Below are 16,489 nucleotides of genomic sequence, written 5' to 3' on the forward strand. Positions count from 1 at the left end.
TAGAACTCTAGAAAAGAATTTCTAATTCTACCTAGAAAACATTAAAAATAGAACAAAACATAAACTCTTTTAGGAGGATAAAAATTCAAATTTAAATTGTGCAATTTAGCAATCAATGGGACTCGTTGACCGATAAAAATATTATTCCCGTTAAAGTGAGTGATTTATTATTCAAGAAGTCGATCTATAAACTCAATTCTCATTCAATATTCGAATACTCAATCACTCAAACGGTATTGGAATCGCAAAAGTATTCGAAGATTCGAATACCGGAGATCTCATATTATTATTAAATACGTCGTTGGTCCATAAATCGAATTCTTTAAGCTCGTCCTTCTTTCATAAACTCCACTTTCGTTTAATATTCGAATACTCAACCATTCGAACGGTATTCAAATACTCAACGAGACAAGAAGTACTGGAATCGCTAAAGTATTCAAAAATTCGAATACCGGAGGTTCCATAATATTATTAAACAGGTGGTGGCCCGTAAATCAAACTCTTTAAGCTCGTCGTTCTTCTATAAACTCAATTTTCATTCAATATTCGAATACTCGATCAAGCGGTATCCAAGCACTCAACGACTCGAACGGTATTCGAATACTCGATCAAGCGGTATTCAAGTACTCAACCATTCGAACGGTATTCGAATACTCGATCGAGTGGTATTCAAGTACTCAACGACTCGAACGGTATTCAAATTCCACTTACCGAGTATTGGACAAAGTATCCAGAAATTCGAATACAGAACAATTTGAACCTAGACAACCGCGTGCGACGTTAAGAGGAAACGACGCTTAAAAGACACGATCGGTTGACGGTCGTTTCGTCGCGAGCCGTTCGTTCGATCGCGGGAAAAGAGAAAGGGTGGACATGTTCGAGTTTGATGTTTCATTGGCGTACTCGGCCCGGTACGAACGGGTTCGTCGGACGCGGTCGGCGGAGAGAAATTTGTGACAGGATTTTGACCGAATGGTTAGGTGTAGAAACGTGTTTCGTTCCCCCCCGGTGGCGCTTAACTCTTCTCGGCTGGCTGGTCCTCGATCGCACGGAACAACGACGGTCCCCGTTCATTCGTGCGCGTCGACGTCGTTGTCGATGCGACTGCTACGTATACCGGTCTTGCCCGTCCACGGGTAGATGTCCGGACACGTCTGACAGGTCTTCATATACCTCACGCCGCTCTTGTGCCAGAGATTGCAGACCTTCGGGTTGTTGCACTTCTTCGGCCGATCCTGCACCCACACCAACAATTATTACATTCGTTGCACGGTAATCCCTCGATACTACTCATTTTAAAATTAATTTATATTATCGCGACATCCTAACGAGAGTATAACCAATGGATAGTCGAGGTCTTCCCGGTGAAAACGTACCCAAACACGACCTAGTTCGGACTATCTTCAATTATATGGAATTTGACAATTTATCAACTTTTTTTATTAACAAAATCTGTTTGATTCATGGATTAGGCTCTCTCCGTGAAGATAGATTGAGAAATTTAATATTTTTATTCCCCCATCGCTGGTTGGAGGCCGACTTTTGGGGCACGTTGTTATATCGAGGTAGAAATCTATCGTTATATCAAGGAATCGTGTTTTCTCGGGTATTTCTGGTCGAATTCGAATTCTGCGACATATTTTAACTCGACTGGAGCGATAAAGCTCAGGATGACGCTGGTCGAGAGGCCTACTTATACCGTATGTTGTTATATCGAGGTAGAAGTCTATCGTTATATCAAGGAATCGCGTTTTCTCGATCATTTCTGCCCAAATTCGAATTCTTTGACATACTCGAACCTCGCTGGAGACGTCCAGGTAAAAACTAGGCTAAATTGAAATGTCTTTCACGGTTCACGTACCGGGTAGTTGCATCCGAAGGGCTCGAACGTGTGCATCAGTGGTAACGGCGTGGGGTTCCTGACCCACTGTATTGCCTGCCAGTTCGTCACGATCCAGACGTCGTCCATCGCGACTATGGTGTCGAGGAACGAAATGAAACCTTCCTTGTGATGAGGCTGGGTGAACCAGGCGGCGTGGTAGAACAGCCCGAACGGTGCTCTGCAAGTAGTATCGGTATCGAGCGATGAAAAATATATACTTCGATCGTTCGTTAGCAGACTGTCGGATCTATGACGAACCTGTTGGTGGTGTAATGTCTCTCGAAGTTCTTGATGAGCATCTTGTAGACGCCATCGGCCGTTGGGGGGTTGCTGCACGCGTCTCCCATCGAACATCTGCCGCCGTTCAGGTCTTGCCACATCACCATAGGAACTTCCCACAGGCCGGGATAGGACCTGGTGGGGCACGGGGGGATCATGCAGTCATGGAAGAGCTTGTAGTCGAGGGTGTAGGGCCAGCTAGGGGGTCGGTTCTCGTAGATAGGCATCGACGAGTCGTACGTGAAGTTCGTGTCCCACAACATCTTGAACATGTTGTTGCCCCCAACCTGACGACAAATACCATCGAGTTTTTAACAGATTCCCTCGATATGAGTTATATTTCCTTGTATGGTGAACTTTACCGATAGGAAAGGAGCTCTCATTCCCCTGACGTCCTCCAGCTTGACGCCTCCGTAGGCTGAGAGGATCTCGCGTTGTCCAGCTACTTCTCGCGCCCACTTTCGCTGAGAGAACTGCTCACCGAAGCTGTGCCTGTTCGTGACGATCCGTTAGTACCGTCGATCGATAGATCATTCGGGGATCAAGCGTTCCGCGGGGCCCAGAGTCCAAGAAATTGAATTTTTAACGAATCGTGGGATTTTTAAATGGAGCCTACTCAAATATTTAAGCATTCAGATACCAGTATTCAAATATTTCAGTATTCCAGTATTATTATTTGAGAGTGGAATTTTTTTATTTGATTTTAAGTTACGTATTCGAATTGTAATCGTCGAATAGGTCTCCAATAATGGCGGAAGTGGTTTGTACAGCCATAAAGTAAAGGTGGAGATGATTGTGTCTGACGGAGGACAGTTTGACTCGCGACAATGGGTCTTAATTGAGGCTTTGGAACCGGTTCCTCGACCCACGTGACCCTTCCTTGCACTCTGGCCCGCAGCAAGGTGCGAAAGCGGCTCCCGACTGAATAAGCGGCTGGTGCCTTTGATCGGTCCCGACTAGTCAAGCTGGCATTAGTTTACTAATTAATTGATCGGCATAATGACAGAGCGTGAACGACTATGATTCGCCGTTAATTAAGCGACGCGAGATTGCCCGATGGTGGAATGATACCGTGATTAATGATCGAGAAGAGACGACGGGCGCGGTTACCAAAATGGTCGGGTCAGCTTCCTGTTTTCGATCGCTCGATACGCTTCTCCGTCGATGTTCAAATATTAAATCGTCCCAGGAGTCTCTGCGAAAGGATACAACTCTATTCTCCGCGTAGACATTTACTGAAGCTTGTTGCTAAACGAGAAACCGGTCGAGGATGACAATCCACCATTTTTTATTCGCGGAATTCACAGGTATTCAGTTGAAATCAACGGGGATAATAATTACAAATTTAAAAATGTTACAACCACGGTAACAAAATAAGAGACTTCGTTTCTGAAAAGTTTTGCCCAAAATTGCAATACCCATTTATTTCATTTGTAAACTACTATTCGTTCTTATCGTCAAATTTTCTCTATTAAATTCAAGAAAAGAGATTTCAGAAAGTGATACGAATTTAGTATTCCATTTGGGCAAATTTTATTCCTAATACAAATTTTAAGTTTTCGTTTAGAATTTAAAAATTCTTATTAACCCAATTTTGCTTACAACCAATTACTATAGAAATGTAAGGATGTTCCAATGCCGAGGGGGTGGGTTAATTGAATTGTTCGAATGAGCTATCGAGCGCAGAGACTCCTGGTCCAACCTGATAGATCCATCGTCACGAAAAGGGGATCCGAATCAGAGTTCTGTCAGTGGGTACTTACGAAACCGTGTGGGAGGCAATCTCATGGCCGGCGGCATAGAGATTTTGGACCTGGCTGTAGTCGGTCCACTCGTGGGAGACGTAGAACGTCGCCGAAATGGGACAGCCGTTCGGGTTTTTCCGTCCCTTCTCGAACAGGTCGGCGTAGAGACCCTTGTTCAGGTCGTTCACCGAATCGTCGAACGTCAGGAGTACGATCTGCGGTATCTCCTCCGGCAGGTAGTCACCTGTTTCAAGATCGTTTCCGGATCGTGGGGGACGGGATCGTGGATCGTTCGCGCGGGACGTGGTTCCGATTTTCGTCGTGTTTGTTTTTGTATTTTGTATATCGTGTATCGAATCAAGATCAAAGACGTTCGAATGGAAGATCGACAGAGTAGTTTTTTCGCGAATGAATATCAAAGTTAAAAATTTTCGATCGAACAGTTTGTTTGCAAGTGTTTCCCGGCGGTCGAATCGCGCGTGACAGAGTGGTGGTTGGTGGTGCGTGATGGGAATATGCGACGGGATGACCAAGTGATGCGAACAGAGAGTGAAAGAGAGAGAGAAAGAGAGAGAGAGAGAGATAAAAGAGAAAAGTTTGCGTTAGCGTGTCATTAGTATACGGCACAGGTGCGCCTCGCCGGTGAAACTGCCTCGCGACCCGTGTCATCGTTCATCTCTCGATCGACGAGCCAGTTTCACCAGCCTGGCGGTTGCAATTTTAATTTTATCGCGATTCCCCCCTCCCACCCCTCCTCTAATCCCCGAGGATCCTCTAATTGCAACGTCCGTGTACGGCCCGGAACGGAAACGGAGCAATTTGTTCCGGAAAGCCTGGCACGTTTCGAACGCTTCGACGCGCGTCGATGAAAGACGCCTCGTCGCGACGATAGCATCGATGGAACAATGTACGAGGCCGGGATCTTACTTGCAGATCACTTTGATCCTCTTTCAAATGTTGGAAAGTTCCATTACGAACGTTGACTCTTTTTGGATCAGAATATCAAGTAATAGACTCTGATGTTGATAGCAAATCAAATCACAGACACGTCGATGCATATATTATTAAATTACAAGTAGTCTCGGTCTTGTTTCGACCCGCCTTTCTGCCAGCATCGAAGTTGCTTAGAAATTAAAGGATCCTCGAAGGGACGAAGCGTTCCCTAGTCCTTCTCCGGAGGAAGGAGATCGCACACACAGAGGCGACAGCGGAAAATTGTGCGTCCAGAGAGAGAGAGAGAAAGAGAAAACATTAGTCGAAGAGAGGCGCAGGCGATGACGTTCGATTACCTAGCATTTGCACGTATTTCGACGTACAGTAATCTCTGCAGAACCGAATCAACTAAAACCGCAAAACTCGTATATTTTTCACTGTATCGCCGCGAGAATGTCACCAACGTACTCGTCGTGCCCTCCCGATGAAAACGAGTACCCACACGACCACGTTCCGACCACTTTTATTCCCGCAGGATTGCCACCTTTCGAAAAATAATTCGGGTTTCGATAAAAGTGGTCCGAACATAGTCGTGTTTGGGCTCATTTTCATCGGGGGAACCTCGTCGATTCGTCGATAGTGCTCTCGCGAGGATACTAACGAGTACATCTTTGGGGGGATACTTTCGTTTCAGTTATACGGGAGATTACTGTAACGGGAGAACCTGCGGTCTCTTGAACTTACGAGACAGTGTGCGATGCCATCTCGTGGCCGTCCGCGTACAGGTTTTGCACCTGGCTATAATCGGTCCACTCGTGCGAGACATAGAACGTGGCCGTGATCGGGCACCCGTTCGGATTCTTACGGCCGTTCTCGAACAGATCGAAGTACAACTGTTTGTTTAGATCGTTCACGGCGTCGTCAAACGTCAGCAGAACGATCTGCGGCGTCTGTTCCGCCGGTATTCCACCTGGATACACGATATCGTTACGAATCGATCGACTTATCGCGCGTTCGACCCTCGAATCGGCGATCCTTCCTTGTCGCTCATAAAACGCGTACTCGAGCTCCCTTGACGGAGATTTTTACTCAACGGTGATTGTGATTTGTATAATTCGGAACAGATATCCCTAGATTTGCAAATCTCGTATAAACCAAAGGGTGAAAATCCCATTTAACGAACACTCATTTATTACTATTTTTCACGTTATATTTTCGGAGATATCAAAGTTATATTCGTTTCTTTACATCGTACTGTACGATATGTTTTAATAATATGACTTTGACCATCCTCGAAACATTTCTTCGGAATTATACAAACCAGAAACTATTTCAGAAGCAATTTTTGGGTGGTCTTTGGGGGGAATCGGTTTCCCAGTGTATTCCAGGATATTTCAGGGTTAAAAGCAACCCTCTCCCGGACGCAAATCATCCCGCGACACCGCGGGTTTCCGATATCATCGCGATTTAATCCGAAAAGCAGGATCCGTTGGCCGGAAAAGAAACGCCGTGTGATCCATTGCTCAATTAAAAACGAAACGTGGGCAGAGGGACACCGCGACGCCGGTAGATCCTTCCGGATGATTTACGCGTGGTGTGCGGTTGCACAATCCTTTCTAGACGCAGGAACAGTCGGTTAAGGCCGTTTTAATGGCTTACGTGCATACCGCTCGCCCGCGGGAAATATTATTACCGTGACTCGAGAGCTCGGTTCATTCTAACAATACGCGAGCACGGTGTTACACGGCTAGACCATACGTTTGTTTTCTCTGTACCCGGCACGTCAAACACGTGGCTCGATCCATTACATTTCGCTTGACCTTTTCCTTACTTTCCATTTTATTCGATCTTTTCATTACTTTTTTTCTTTATTCGACGGTCTATCGATCTCGTGCTATCTACGATCGAGGCTGCACAGAGTGTCTGCACGATTCTTGATTTTAAATCAGGAATAATACAATTATTGCTTGCATTAGTATCACATTTAGAAAACTTTCGGGGTCCAATCGCTCTTTTGTAATTTTACAATTTATTAGGAGTAATAATTGTTTGCAAATCAATGGGGGGTTTTTTATCCTGCGAATAAATAAATAAATTGCCTGTTTCAGGCTTCTCCAAATGTTTGTAGAGTCATTTGTGCCTTGTTAATTGTATCTTAATTTCAAAAGCGTAAGGTTAGCGAATGCACGCAATTACTATTGCTAATTTAATTAGCGAATGTGTACCTCGATATTCCCGGTTGACATTCGCCAGCGAAAGTGTACTTTCACTGCTCGTCGTAATCGACTGTTATTCGCGTTGAATATTCATTCAAGTTCATATTCAGGGTTGCCGTAATAATTATGATTTAATTATCACCGTACGGAGAGAGATGGCCGACCTTTGGTAGTTTTCATTATCCACGGAGAACAGAATCGAACCGAGATCCATTAGAGAAAGTAAACCGAATCCAATCGATGGTAACGCGCGTTAATTCGATCATATCCACGGCACGGAGTTACACGATCGATTACATAATCTCTATTATTATTTACGACAGTACGTCGTTTAAAAGGTTAATACTACACGGAATTCTCGGAATTAGAATATGTACATAATTGCAACAGAACTTATTTATGTTACAGCCTAATAGTGAAGGGGAAACATACTGGAGAGTGAATCGCTATTAAATGCTTTACAAACGAACGTGCATTTAATACCAACGTTCGTCGGTTAGACTTAAAGACATATTGAAACTTTCTCACTTGATCAAACTCGACAGCCTAAATTATATTTCAACGATAAGAGATTAGGTTATCATGACATCCTAATGAGAGTATAATCAATCGATAGTCGAGGTTCTCCCGGTGAAAACGAACCCAAACACGACCTAGTTCGGATTATTTGCAATTATATGGAATTTGACAATTTGTCAACTTTTTTTTATTAACAAAATCTGTTTGATTTATGGATTAGGCTCTCTCCGTGAAGATATATTGAGAAATTTAATATTTGTATTCCGTCATAGCTAGTCGAGGGGTCGATTTTTGGGGGATGTTGTTATATCGAGGTAGAAATCTATCGTTATATCAAGGAATCGCGTTTTTTTGAGCATTTCTGGTCGAATTTCGATTCTGCGACATATTTTAACTTGACTGGAGCAATCAAGCTCAGGATGACGCTGGTCGAGAGGCCTACTTGTACCGTATGTTGTTATATCGAGGTAGAAATCTATCGTTATATCAAGGAAACGCGTTTTCTCGAGCATTTCTGGCCAAATTCGAATTCTGTGACATATATTAACCTGACCTGAGTGATCGAGCTCAGAATAACGCTGGTCGAGAGGCCTACTTATACCGCACGTTGTTATATCGAGGTAGAAATCTATCGTTATATCAAGGAATCGCGTTTTGTTGAGCATTTCTGGCTAAATTCGAATTCTGTGACATATATTAACCCGACCTGAGTGATTAAGCTCAGAATAACGCTGGTCGAGAGGCCTACGTATACGACACGTTGTTTATAACATACAGGACGTTATAAAAATGAAAACTCTACATTTCGAGCCAGTTTGTGCATTTCGAAGCTACTTCACTTGCCAGAATGCTCCATATAACAATAAAAAAAGGTTTGGAATTATTCGAATTCGAGATTCTCCGGGTGTCCCATATTTTTTAAGTCTGCGAAAGATTCGTCTGGAACGGAGGGAATACGAATCGAAAGCAAAGTTTGGGGCGGTTAGCGATTCCGGTCGCGGCCGAGCTTTCGATTTCAAAGAGTGCACGCGCGTGCAGAATCGCGACCGGACGCACGACGGGGTCTGTTTCACTTTCGAGCGGCGTGCACGACGGTTATGTGTAACGTTAGAATCGGGAGAAAGTCACGGTGGCTGGCTAAACCGATCGGCCAAACTTAACATTCGCCGCGCGTTCGACGCTTGCGTCACACAGTCCTGCCCACGTCGTGTTGTTTTCGACGATATCGATCCGGCCGTTTCCGCGTGCCGTCGATCGACTCGCGTGTCTCTGGACACACTCGATGGAACAAGTACCAGCGATCCCCGTGAAAATGGCAACGTGCCAGCAAAGAGGCGTCCTTGACTGCGGACCGCCAAGAATTTCAGGGTTTGCCTCGCGAATGGACGTATCCCAAGCACTAGGAATTTCTCCGATATCCAAACACACCACGATCTACTCAAATATTTGTCCAAGCAGTAGTGTGTCCTAAGCATGGTCTGACGGAGACACACGGAAAAATGAATTCTTCAAATTTACCATAAAACGAACGTGAAAGGTTTACGAGAGGTTTGATCGATCTAGGGGAATTTTGCGGAAGAAAACGAATAATAAACGTGGTATAAATATTTTTCGTACGTTGGCTCGTGCTTGAGATAATCGAGTGCAAAGTTGGCTGGCGCGTCTGCCCGCTACTCGCTGTTTCTACTTCCTGAGAGGTCCAATTTCCCTCGATTTTCGTGATAAAGGAAGTAGTAGTGGGAGAAATTTTATTTTTGGGGGGTTATTCTATATATTGGGAAGTATATAATGGGAAAGAAGTTGAGTATTTTGATGGATTTCTTGAATCTGACTACGAATACGCCGCCATAATGGAAGGGCGGTCTTTTCTTTGTTCGAATCAGTACACGGGATATTCCATTGCGATCGGAGCAAGTTAACGTCGAAAATACAGAGATAATTTGAATTTTAATTAAAATAAGTCGAGAGAATGAGAGATCGCTGAGTTTGTTCCATCGACCACGCGGTAGGAGGTGAATTATTACGGAAGATGGCCACGTGTGCTCTTACCTGGAATGTCTGAGCCGCCGCAGCTGCAGTCAGGAATCAAGCAGACGTCCCTGCGACACTTGGCCGCGGGTTTGTCGACCTGTGGGGTCGGATATATCGCCGACGGCCTCGTCGGCGGGTACCTGTAGATGTCGATGAACTCCTGCGCCTTCGACACTATTTCCGTGGACGGTTTCAAGGTTGGTCTCGATCTCCTAAAACCCGAAATCGACGATCTCAACGAACCAATAACAAGGAAAACGACACGAGATCCCAGAAAGCAAACTAAAAGTGATTTTTAAGTTAACTTTTGGGCACTATTTCCCTGAACGGTTTCAAAGTTGGTCTCGATCTCCTAAAACCCGAAATCGACGATCTTAATGAACCAATAAGGGGGAAAACGACACGAGATTCCAGAAAGCAAACAAAAAGTGATTTTTAAGTCAGATTTTGGGCATTATTTCCGTGGACGGTTTCAAGGTTGGTCTCGATCTCCTAAAACCCGAAATCGACGATGTCAACAAACCAACAATGGGTAAAACGATACGAGGTTTCAGAAAGCAAATAAAAAGTGATTTTTAAATTAGCTTTTGGACACTATTTCCATGGACGGTTTCAAGGTTGGTCTCGATCTCCTAAAACCCGAAATCGACGATCTCAACGAACCAAGAACGGAAAAAACAATACGAAATCCCAAAAAGCAAATAAAAAGTGATTTTTAAGTTAGCTTTTGGGCACTATTTCCGTGGACGGTTTCAAGGTTGTTCTCCATCTCCTAAAACCCGAAATCGACGATCTCAACGAACCAATAAGGGGGAAAACGACACGAGATTCCAGAAAGCAAACAAAAAGTGATTTTTAAGTTATCTTTTGTTCCCCAACCGCGATTTCTCCTTTCTTCAGCGACGAGTTGGCCGTTTAAAGTCGATCGAATCCTCGAGATCCGATATGGCAACTGACGGGGATCGGAGGGGTCTAGAATTTTACTTTTTACGCGCTTTTCACGACAATTAGCACGGTATTTACTATAAACGAATAATTGTTTTGTAAGTCGGACGGCGTACGGTCGTGCAACTTGCACGCAATTAACTTTCTAGCCGCATTAATTCGATGGCTACGTTCGTTCACCTCGAGAAGCGACACCCGGTGACGCTGGCCAACAGATTCCATGGTATTCCAGACTCTGGACCGGATATCCGGTTTCGTAATCGCCCTGGAGCCCACAGAGGATCGCTATAATCGCGCCAATTCGGTAACATTGACGATTTAAGTAACAGGTTTCCTAAATCGTACCTCCGTTTAACCTCTTAACGCTCAAATTTCTTGGATCAACCAAGTAAGATCAGTTTTCTTTATTGGATTTGATTCTAAGCTGTATAAAAATGCGGTTTTTGTTAATTGTAATGTTTATGTAACGTATAATTTGAAGGAAAACAAATATTGTCATCCTTTAAATCGTTAGATTAAACAAATATCGTTTTTCAAAGCAGTCAGACTCGAGAGCATGATCGTTAAGGGGTTAAAGCAATAAATTTTTGGGTGGTAATAATACAAGATAAATGTTTTATCAATGCACATTCAATCGATAAATAAACAGAAAACAAGTACCTTATATACAGAGTGATTTTACGATCTGAAAATTTTCTGGCAAAAGATTATTTTTCTAGAAAATACAGAGAATCCTTGAAAATAACAAAGCACCCTAATGAGTTTAACGAACGTGAAATATTATAGAATGAATCTATTTTTACAAAAAGAGATCGTAAATATTAAAGATCCAAACTCAAAGTACCAAGATATCATTTGTAAATTTTTATTCTAACTTTTAAGTGGATTGTTTCACATATTGACTGTTAGATTCGATAATAGCGAACGTATCGGAGAGGTATGATTTAGGCTACCGGTACAGCTTAGGCAACTCTCGCCTGATCGAAGATTCGCGAGAGTCGTGCATGGCTTTTGTTTGTTTTGCAACAGTCGTTGCTCCTAACTGCAGCCTTCCGTGATAATTTTCCGATTAAACAAGAAAATTACGTCCAAACTGGCGATCGTGTGCCCGATTGCCAGCAAAAAGAGAACTCGAACTCACTTTCTAGCGAGTCTCTTCGGACCAGTTCGCGTCAAAATGCTGGCTTTAAAGGCGATCCGATCGAGAGTCGTCTCGATCCATAGAATCCTGAATCCTGAAAAAATGCCCCTGAATACGCGAGAGAAATCAGTATTTGCCAATAATCGGTGCCCCAGTTATATTTATTATTCGTTGATACATCCGATGTGAAATTTTATTTAAACGAATTCTACCCAGGGGCATTTTCACAGTAGAAATTTGTCTCTTTGCCCGTAAAATGTGCCTTGGGAATATTTATTAATCGATTCATGGGATGTAAAATCGTGATCGAGGTGAGATTTTTCAATGTTTACGATTGTTATATCTGAATTTGAACTTACGGTGGTGCCGTACCACGATGGACCTGTTGTGGGCGTCCTCGACTGAAAGAAAAACAGAAGGAAATTGCAGGCGAGCCTAGAAAAGAGGACTCGAGACTATTAATAATTGGTATTAAAATATTTGAAGATTCTAGTAATTTTATTATATCGTTGCTCGAATATTTGGACATTTAAACACTTAGAACTGGGACTATTCGAATATTTAACCAAATTATTTCAATATTAAAGTACAAAAAAATTCAACAAAGTGTACACAAAGTGTATGATGATCGATACGATGCAAGGAGTCTCGTATTAAAAGGAAAATGTCGGGAGAGAAAGCTGGCGCTTCGTTTTGCGTGAATAAAGAGACCATCGAAGTCAAGTGTTAAAAATACTGTAATTTACGACATTTTTTTTTGTCTCTTTTTAATACAGTATATTTACTGCTTGAATTCGTTTTGTTGGGATTGAAGTCGTCGAGACAGACGTTCAGAAAATTGAAAAGTTCGATTCGGTGGGAAACGCCAAGATCACGGATCGATTATACCCGTGCGAAAGAGGTGTTATTTGAAGCATGCGAAACAAATAATGGATCTTGTTTACGAGTATGAATCAGAACATGACATTATGTTGGATGAATAGTAATGATCAATTACTACAGATCTCTGGGCTTGTCTTTTTCTGCATTTCAATATTCCATTAAAGATATCGAAAATTATTATTATCAACGCCCACAATCGTTCAAGTACAAAAAATTGAATTCTTCGAATAGTCACAGTTCTACCAACAATGAGTGCGATCAGTGTCCAAGATCCAACCGCTAATCGAAATCGCATACCAGCGCGAATCGTTAAATCATCTAAATCCGTTTTTCCGCTGAAATAGATACGGGCTCTAGATTTATTGCTAAAACAAGAATTAATCGCGGCTCTAATGTATCAGTAATAAACTTGGCTTTGATCAAACGAGATTCTGCTTAACGTTCAACTGTCGGAACTTTTGATCCCGACGTCTTCGATCTCGCCTTCGGGCGACGATCAATCTCTACCACCACTTTCACGAACTATTACGCGCTAGGGTATAATAAAAGCGAACGCGTGCTGACGCACCGGCCCGTTGCGGCCAATCACCGGGCAACGATTAATTTTCACCGTGTAATTTGCAACTGTTATTATTAGTAACGCGCTGAACAATTTTATCATGGAGGGACAGTTTCGTTATTTTGGTCCAAACTGTACATTTTGTATTGTCTGAATTTTTTTTAATGGTACCTTGGTAAATTCTATTACAAAAATTTTGGAAAGATATTCTATGCAATTCTCTTTACGCTCGTTAGATTTATATAAGGCGATTTTAAGATTTTTTGTGGGCCCAATTGGACCCAAAATATGATTACATAGAGATTGTTATGAAGCTGTATTTTTTAAATAATTGTCAAAAAGGGACAAGAAATTGAGGGTTAGAGATTAAAATAAAATACTAAATTTTGTTTGAATCTCTTCCTAGGTCCCATTGGACCCACAATATAAATATACAGAGATTGGTATGAAGCTGTAACTTTTAAATAATTGTTCGAAAGGGGACCAAATATTAAGGGTTAGAGATTAAACTAAAATAAAATACTATGTTTCGTTTGAATCTCTTTCTAGGCCCAATGGGACCCACAACATAAATATATAGAGATTGATATGAAGCTATAACTTTTAAATAATCGTTCCAAAGGGGACACAAAACTGAAAAATAGACTAAATACACTAAATTTCGTCTGAACCTCTTCCTGGGTCAAATTGGGCCCAAAATATAAATATCTAGAGATCGTTAGGGAGCTGTAGCCTTTAAATAATCGTTCCAAAGGGCCCAAAAAATTGAAGAACAGAAATTAAACAAAAATAACACGCTAAATTTTGTCTGAACCTCTTCCCAGGCCCAATTGGACCCACAATATAAATATACAGAGATTGCTATGACGCTGTAAGCTTTAAATAATCATTCCAAAGGGGCCAAAGTAGTAAGTGTCTGAGATTAAAATAAAATAAAACACTAAATTTTGTTTGAATCTCTTCCTAGGTCCCATTGGGCCCAAAATATAAATATGTAGAGATCGTCAGGGAGTGCCCGATGGATTTTCTTTCTTCCCGCCGGTATGAAAGATCGTTGAGCCGCGATCATTGCGTGTCTATTCCCGACTGGTTGCGTAAGTTAAAAACAAAAAGTGGCGAACGACAATCGCCTAGGTGCACGCGGATACCGTACCTGGGTGCGTTGACCGTGTAAGGCCTGCCGGTGGTGGTCGGAGGCTGCGTGGTCGTCGTCAACGGAATGAACGTGTCCACGATGGCGTTCGGAGTCGTCACGTGCACGACAGGGTGGCTGAGCACGTTAGGTCTGAGCACACGCGACTCTTAATTAACAAATTGTCGAGAAACAGCGACGACGATTGCCGCGATTCCTCGAAGTGAACTTTCATTCGCCTGGGGGACCCAACCCAGAGTCCCATTTTTGCTCTATTAACCCTTAAACGAGCGCCCTGGAGGCCTACAGTCATTCTCATTTATCCAATGACTCGTTAACTTATCCACTTATGATCCCAAGTTTCTTCAACGAATCCTAATACCGTCATTTTCACTCGTTTTTGTATTCATCAGAAAGGATAAAGTTTTTAAGAAAGAACTATCGTTAATTTGGATGTGAATTTTTTGGGGGTCTGAGAAGAACCAATAATTAATGGGAGAATATTGTCAGCCTCCTCGATGATGAATACAAAATACAAAGGTTCTTTGAAGTGTATAGGCAGAAGTTTGATTTTGTTTTATTAAATTTGCCCGATTTCTCGCGTCTGGAAACAGCTGGTCTAAGCGAGCCGCGACTATTTTATTTTTACTGGCGATTAGATCGCCGACCTCGCCGGTTTACGTAAGCTCGAGCGGTTTTCGCACTCGATTTTCACGGAATAACGGAATAACGGAATAAATCTTAAGGACGCGTCGGCGTCATCTTCGTATTCTTACATAGAAACGTAATTTACGAGCATGGTCGATGAAAGCTCAAGGCGACGTGCTAGGCCAGTGGTTCTCAACTTTTTTTGAAATTTTATTCCCCCTTCGCGATCGCTATTAATATTAATATAATATAACAACGATGATTAAGCTTTGTTAAGATAGAAATCCTGTAGTTTATCTCTAGTAACATAAATAACGACAGAAAATGGATAATAATCCCTTAAAGTTTCTAATCTCTATGACCAACCATTTCGTATAATAATATTACTATATTTTTTTATTATGTTTCTCGACCCCCACTGAAATTGCGATTTATCGTTTCATCTAACCCATCGCGGCCCCCCCCGTAGAGGAGACCCCCGTTGAGAATCAATGGTGTGATCGCGGCAATTTTCTCGTCTCTCGAAACGTTTCGCGCTCGAGGTGCCATAAAGTTTCTGTTTTTTATCAACGAACGATCCGTCTCGATTAGGAAAAAAGTTTCTCACCTGAACGACTGGCCCTCGTTGATACGGAACTTGTTCTTGTTCAGCTGAGCCTGGGGGACCGTGCACAGAGAAGCAAAAAGATAACGAAATGTACGCAATTCGAAATCTTGGAACACAAGATTCTCTTTGTTAACGAATTAGGTTTGAAATTTTATTATCGACAGACGCTGAGCGTTCTCACCTCAAAATAAATCGCAAACTTAAATAATCTGTTCAAATTTAAACAAGTTTATATATGCAAAAGTAACGAAATCAAAGTTTCATCGAAAGATGGATGAGAACTTCTTAATTTCTAAAAGAGAAAATGTTAAAATTTAAAAATTGACATTTCAGTGAGTTGGAATAGATTTTTAAGTATGTCCCGCCCATTTCTAATCGCGAATACGGTTTCCCGTCCTACCTGATTCTCGTATATATCGTAGTCCTGCACCGTGACGTCCTGATTCAGATTGTACTTGTCCGCCTCGTTCACGGCGACCTTCTTCGGCTTCTGGTACTGCTTCGTGTTCACCTCGCTGATCTTGACGCTCGGCTGAACCGGCACCGATTGGTTCACGGTGTACTGGTTGTAATCTAACCGAGAAACGACGGATCACCGTGATTACGATCGTCTCCGAACGTCGCTGGATCCGTGAACTTGGATCCAGAAAAAGGGAAATTCTTTACGCGAATCTATAGGCTTTCCGAAATAAAAAATCTCGCGAAGAGGATCTTACGGACTAGAAAAATAAAATACAGGGATTTCTTTTCTGTAAAGGCTTATCCGCGAACCAGAGATACCGATTTCTCTCAGGAAATGGGTAACAGCTTACCGTCGTCTTTGTAAATGGACACGTCGTCGTCGTAGATCGTGTAATAGGGATAGCTCTGATCTGGATCATTGTAATAGGCCTTAGAGATCACGGGGGAGACGGTGGACGCCAGGATCTTCGCCACCCTGGGTGACTCGGACGACGGTACTTGAGTTCTG

At 42.6% G+C, this 16,489-nt stretch overlaps 1 protein-coding gene across 2 annotated transcripts in view; it reads right to left on the reverse strand.

The window, feature by feature from the left end:
* Positions 1 to 855: 855 nt before the first annotated feature.
* LOC122404429 overlaps positions 856 to 16,489 on the reverse strand; it is an 82,314-nt gene continuing 66,680 nt past the window's right edge. The window contains exons 6-16 of one of the 2 annotated variants that reach the window (XM_043408377.1): positions 16,332 to 16,486; positions 15,920 to 16,092; positions 15,520 to 15,569; positions 14,286 to 14,417; positions 12,051 to 12,092; positions 9,624 to 9,817; positions 3,925 to 4,150; positions 2,524 to 2,653; positions 2,141 to 2,448; positions 1,862 to 2,060; positions 856 to 1,235 (exon numbers count right to left, since the gene is read on the reverse strand). In XM_043408377.1, coding sequence (XP_043264312.1) covers positions 1,071 to 1,235; positions 1,862 to 2,060; positions 2,141 to 2,448; positions 2,524 to 2,653; positions 3,925 to 4,150; positions 9,624 to 9,817; positions 12,051 to 12,092; positions 14,286 to 14,417; positions 15,520 to 15,569; positions 15,920 to 16,092; positions 16,332 to 16,486 — 1,774 coding nt within the window. In that variant the 3' untranslated portion in view covers positions 856 to 1,070. Of the gene's footprint in view, positions 1,236 to 1,861; positions 2,061 to 2,140; positions 2,449 to 2,523; positions 2,654 to 3,924; positions 4,151 to 5,583; positions 5,810 to 9,623; positions 9,818 to 12,050; positions 12,093 to 14,285; positions 14,418 to 15,519; positions 15,570 to 15,919; positions 16,093 to 16,331; positions 16,487 to 16,489 lie in introns of both variants that reach the window. The other variant, XM_043408378.1, reaches the window with a different exon arrangement.

Source organism: Colletes gigas, unplaced genomic scaffold (assembly GCF_013123115.1).
Source record: "Colletes gigas isolate AHSC1104 unplaced genomic scaffold, ASM1312311v1 Colletes_gigas_Sc00002, whole genome shotgun sequence".
NCBI classification, from domain to species: domain Eukaryota; kingdom Metazoa; phylum Arthropoda; class Insecta; order Hymenoptera; family Colletidae; genus Colletes; species Colletes gigas.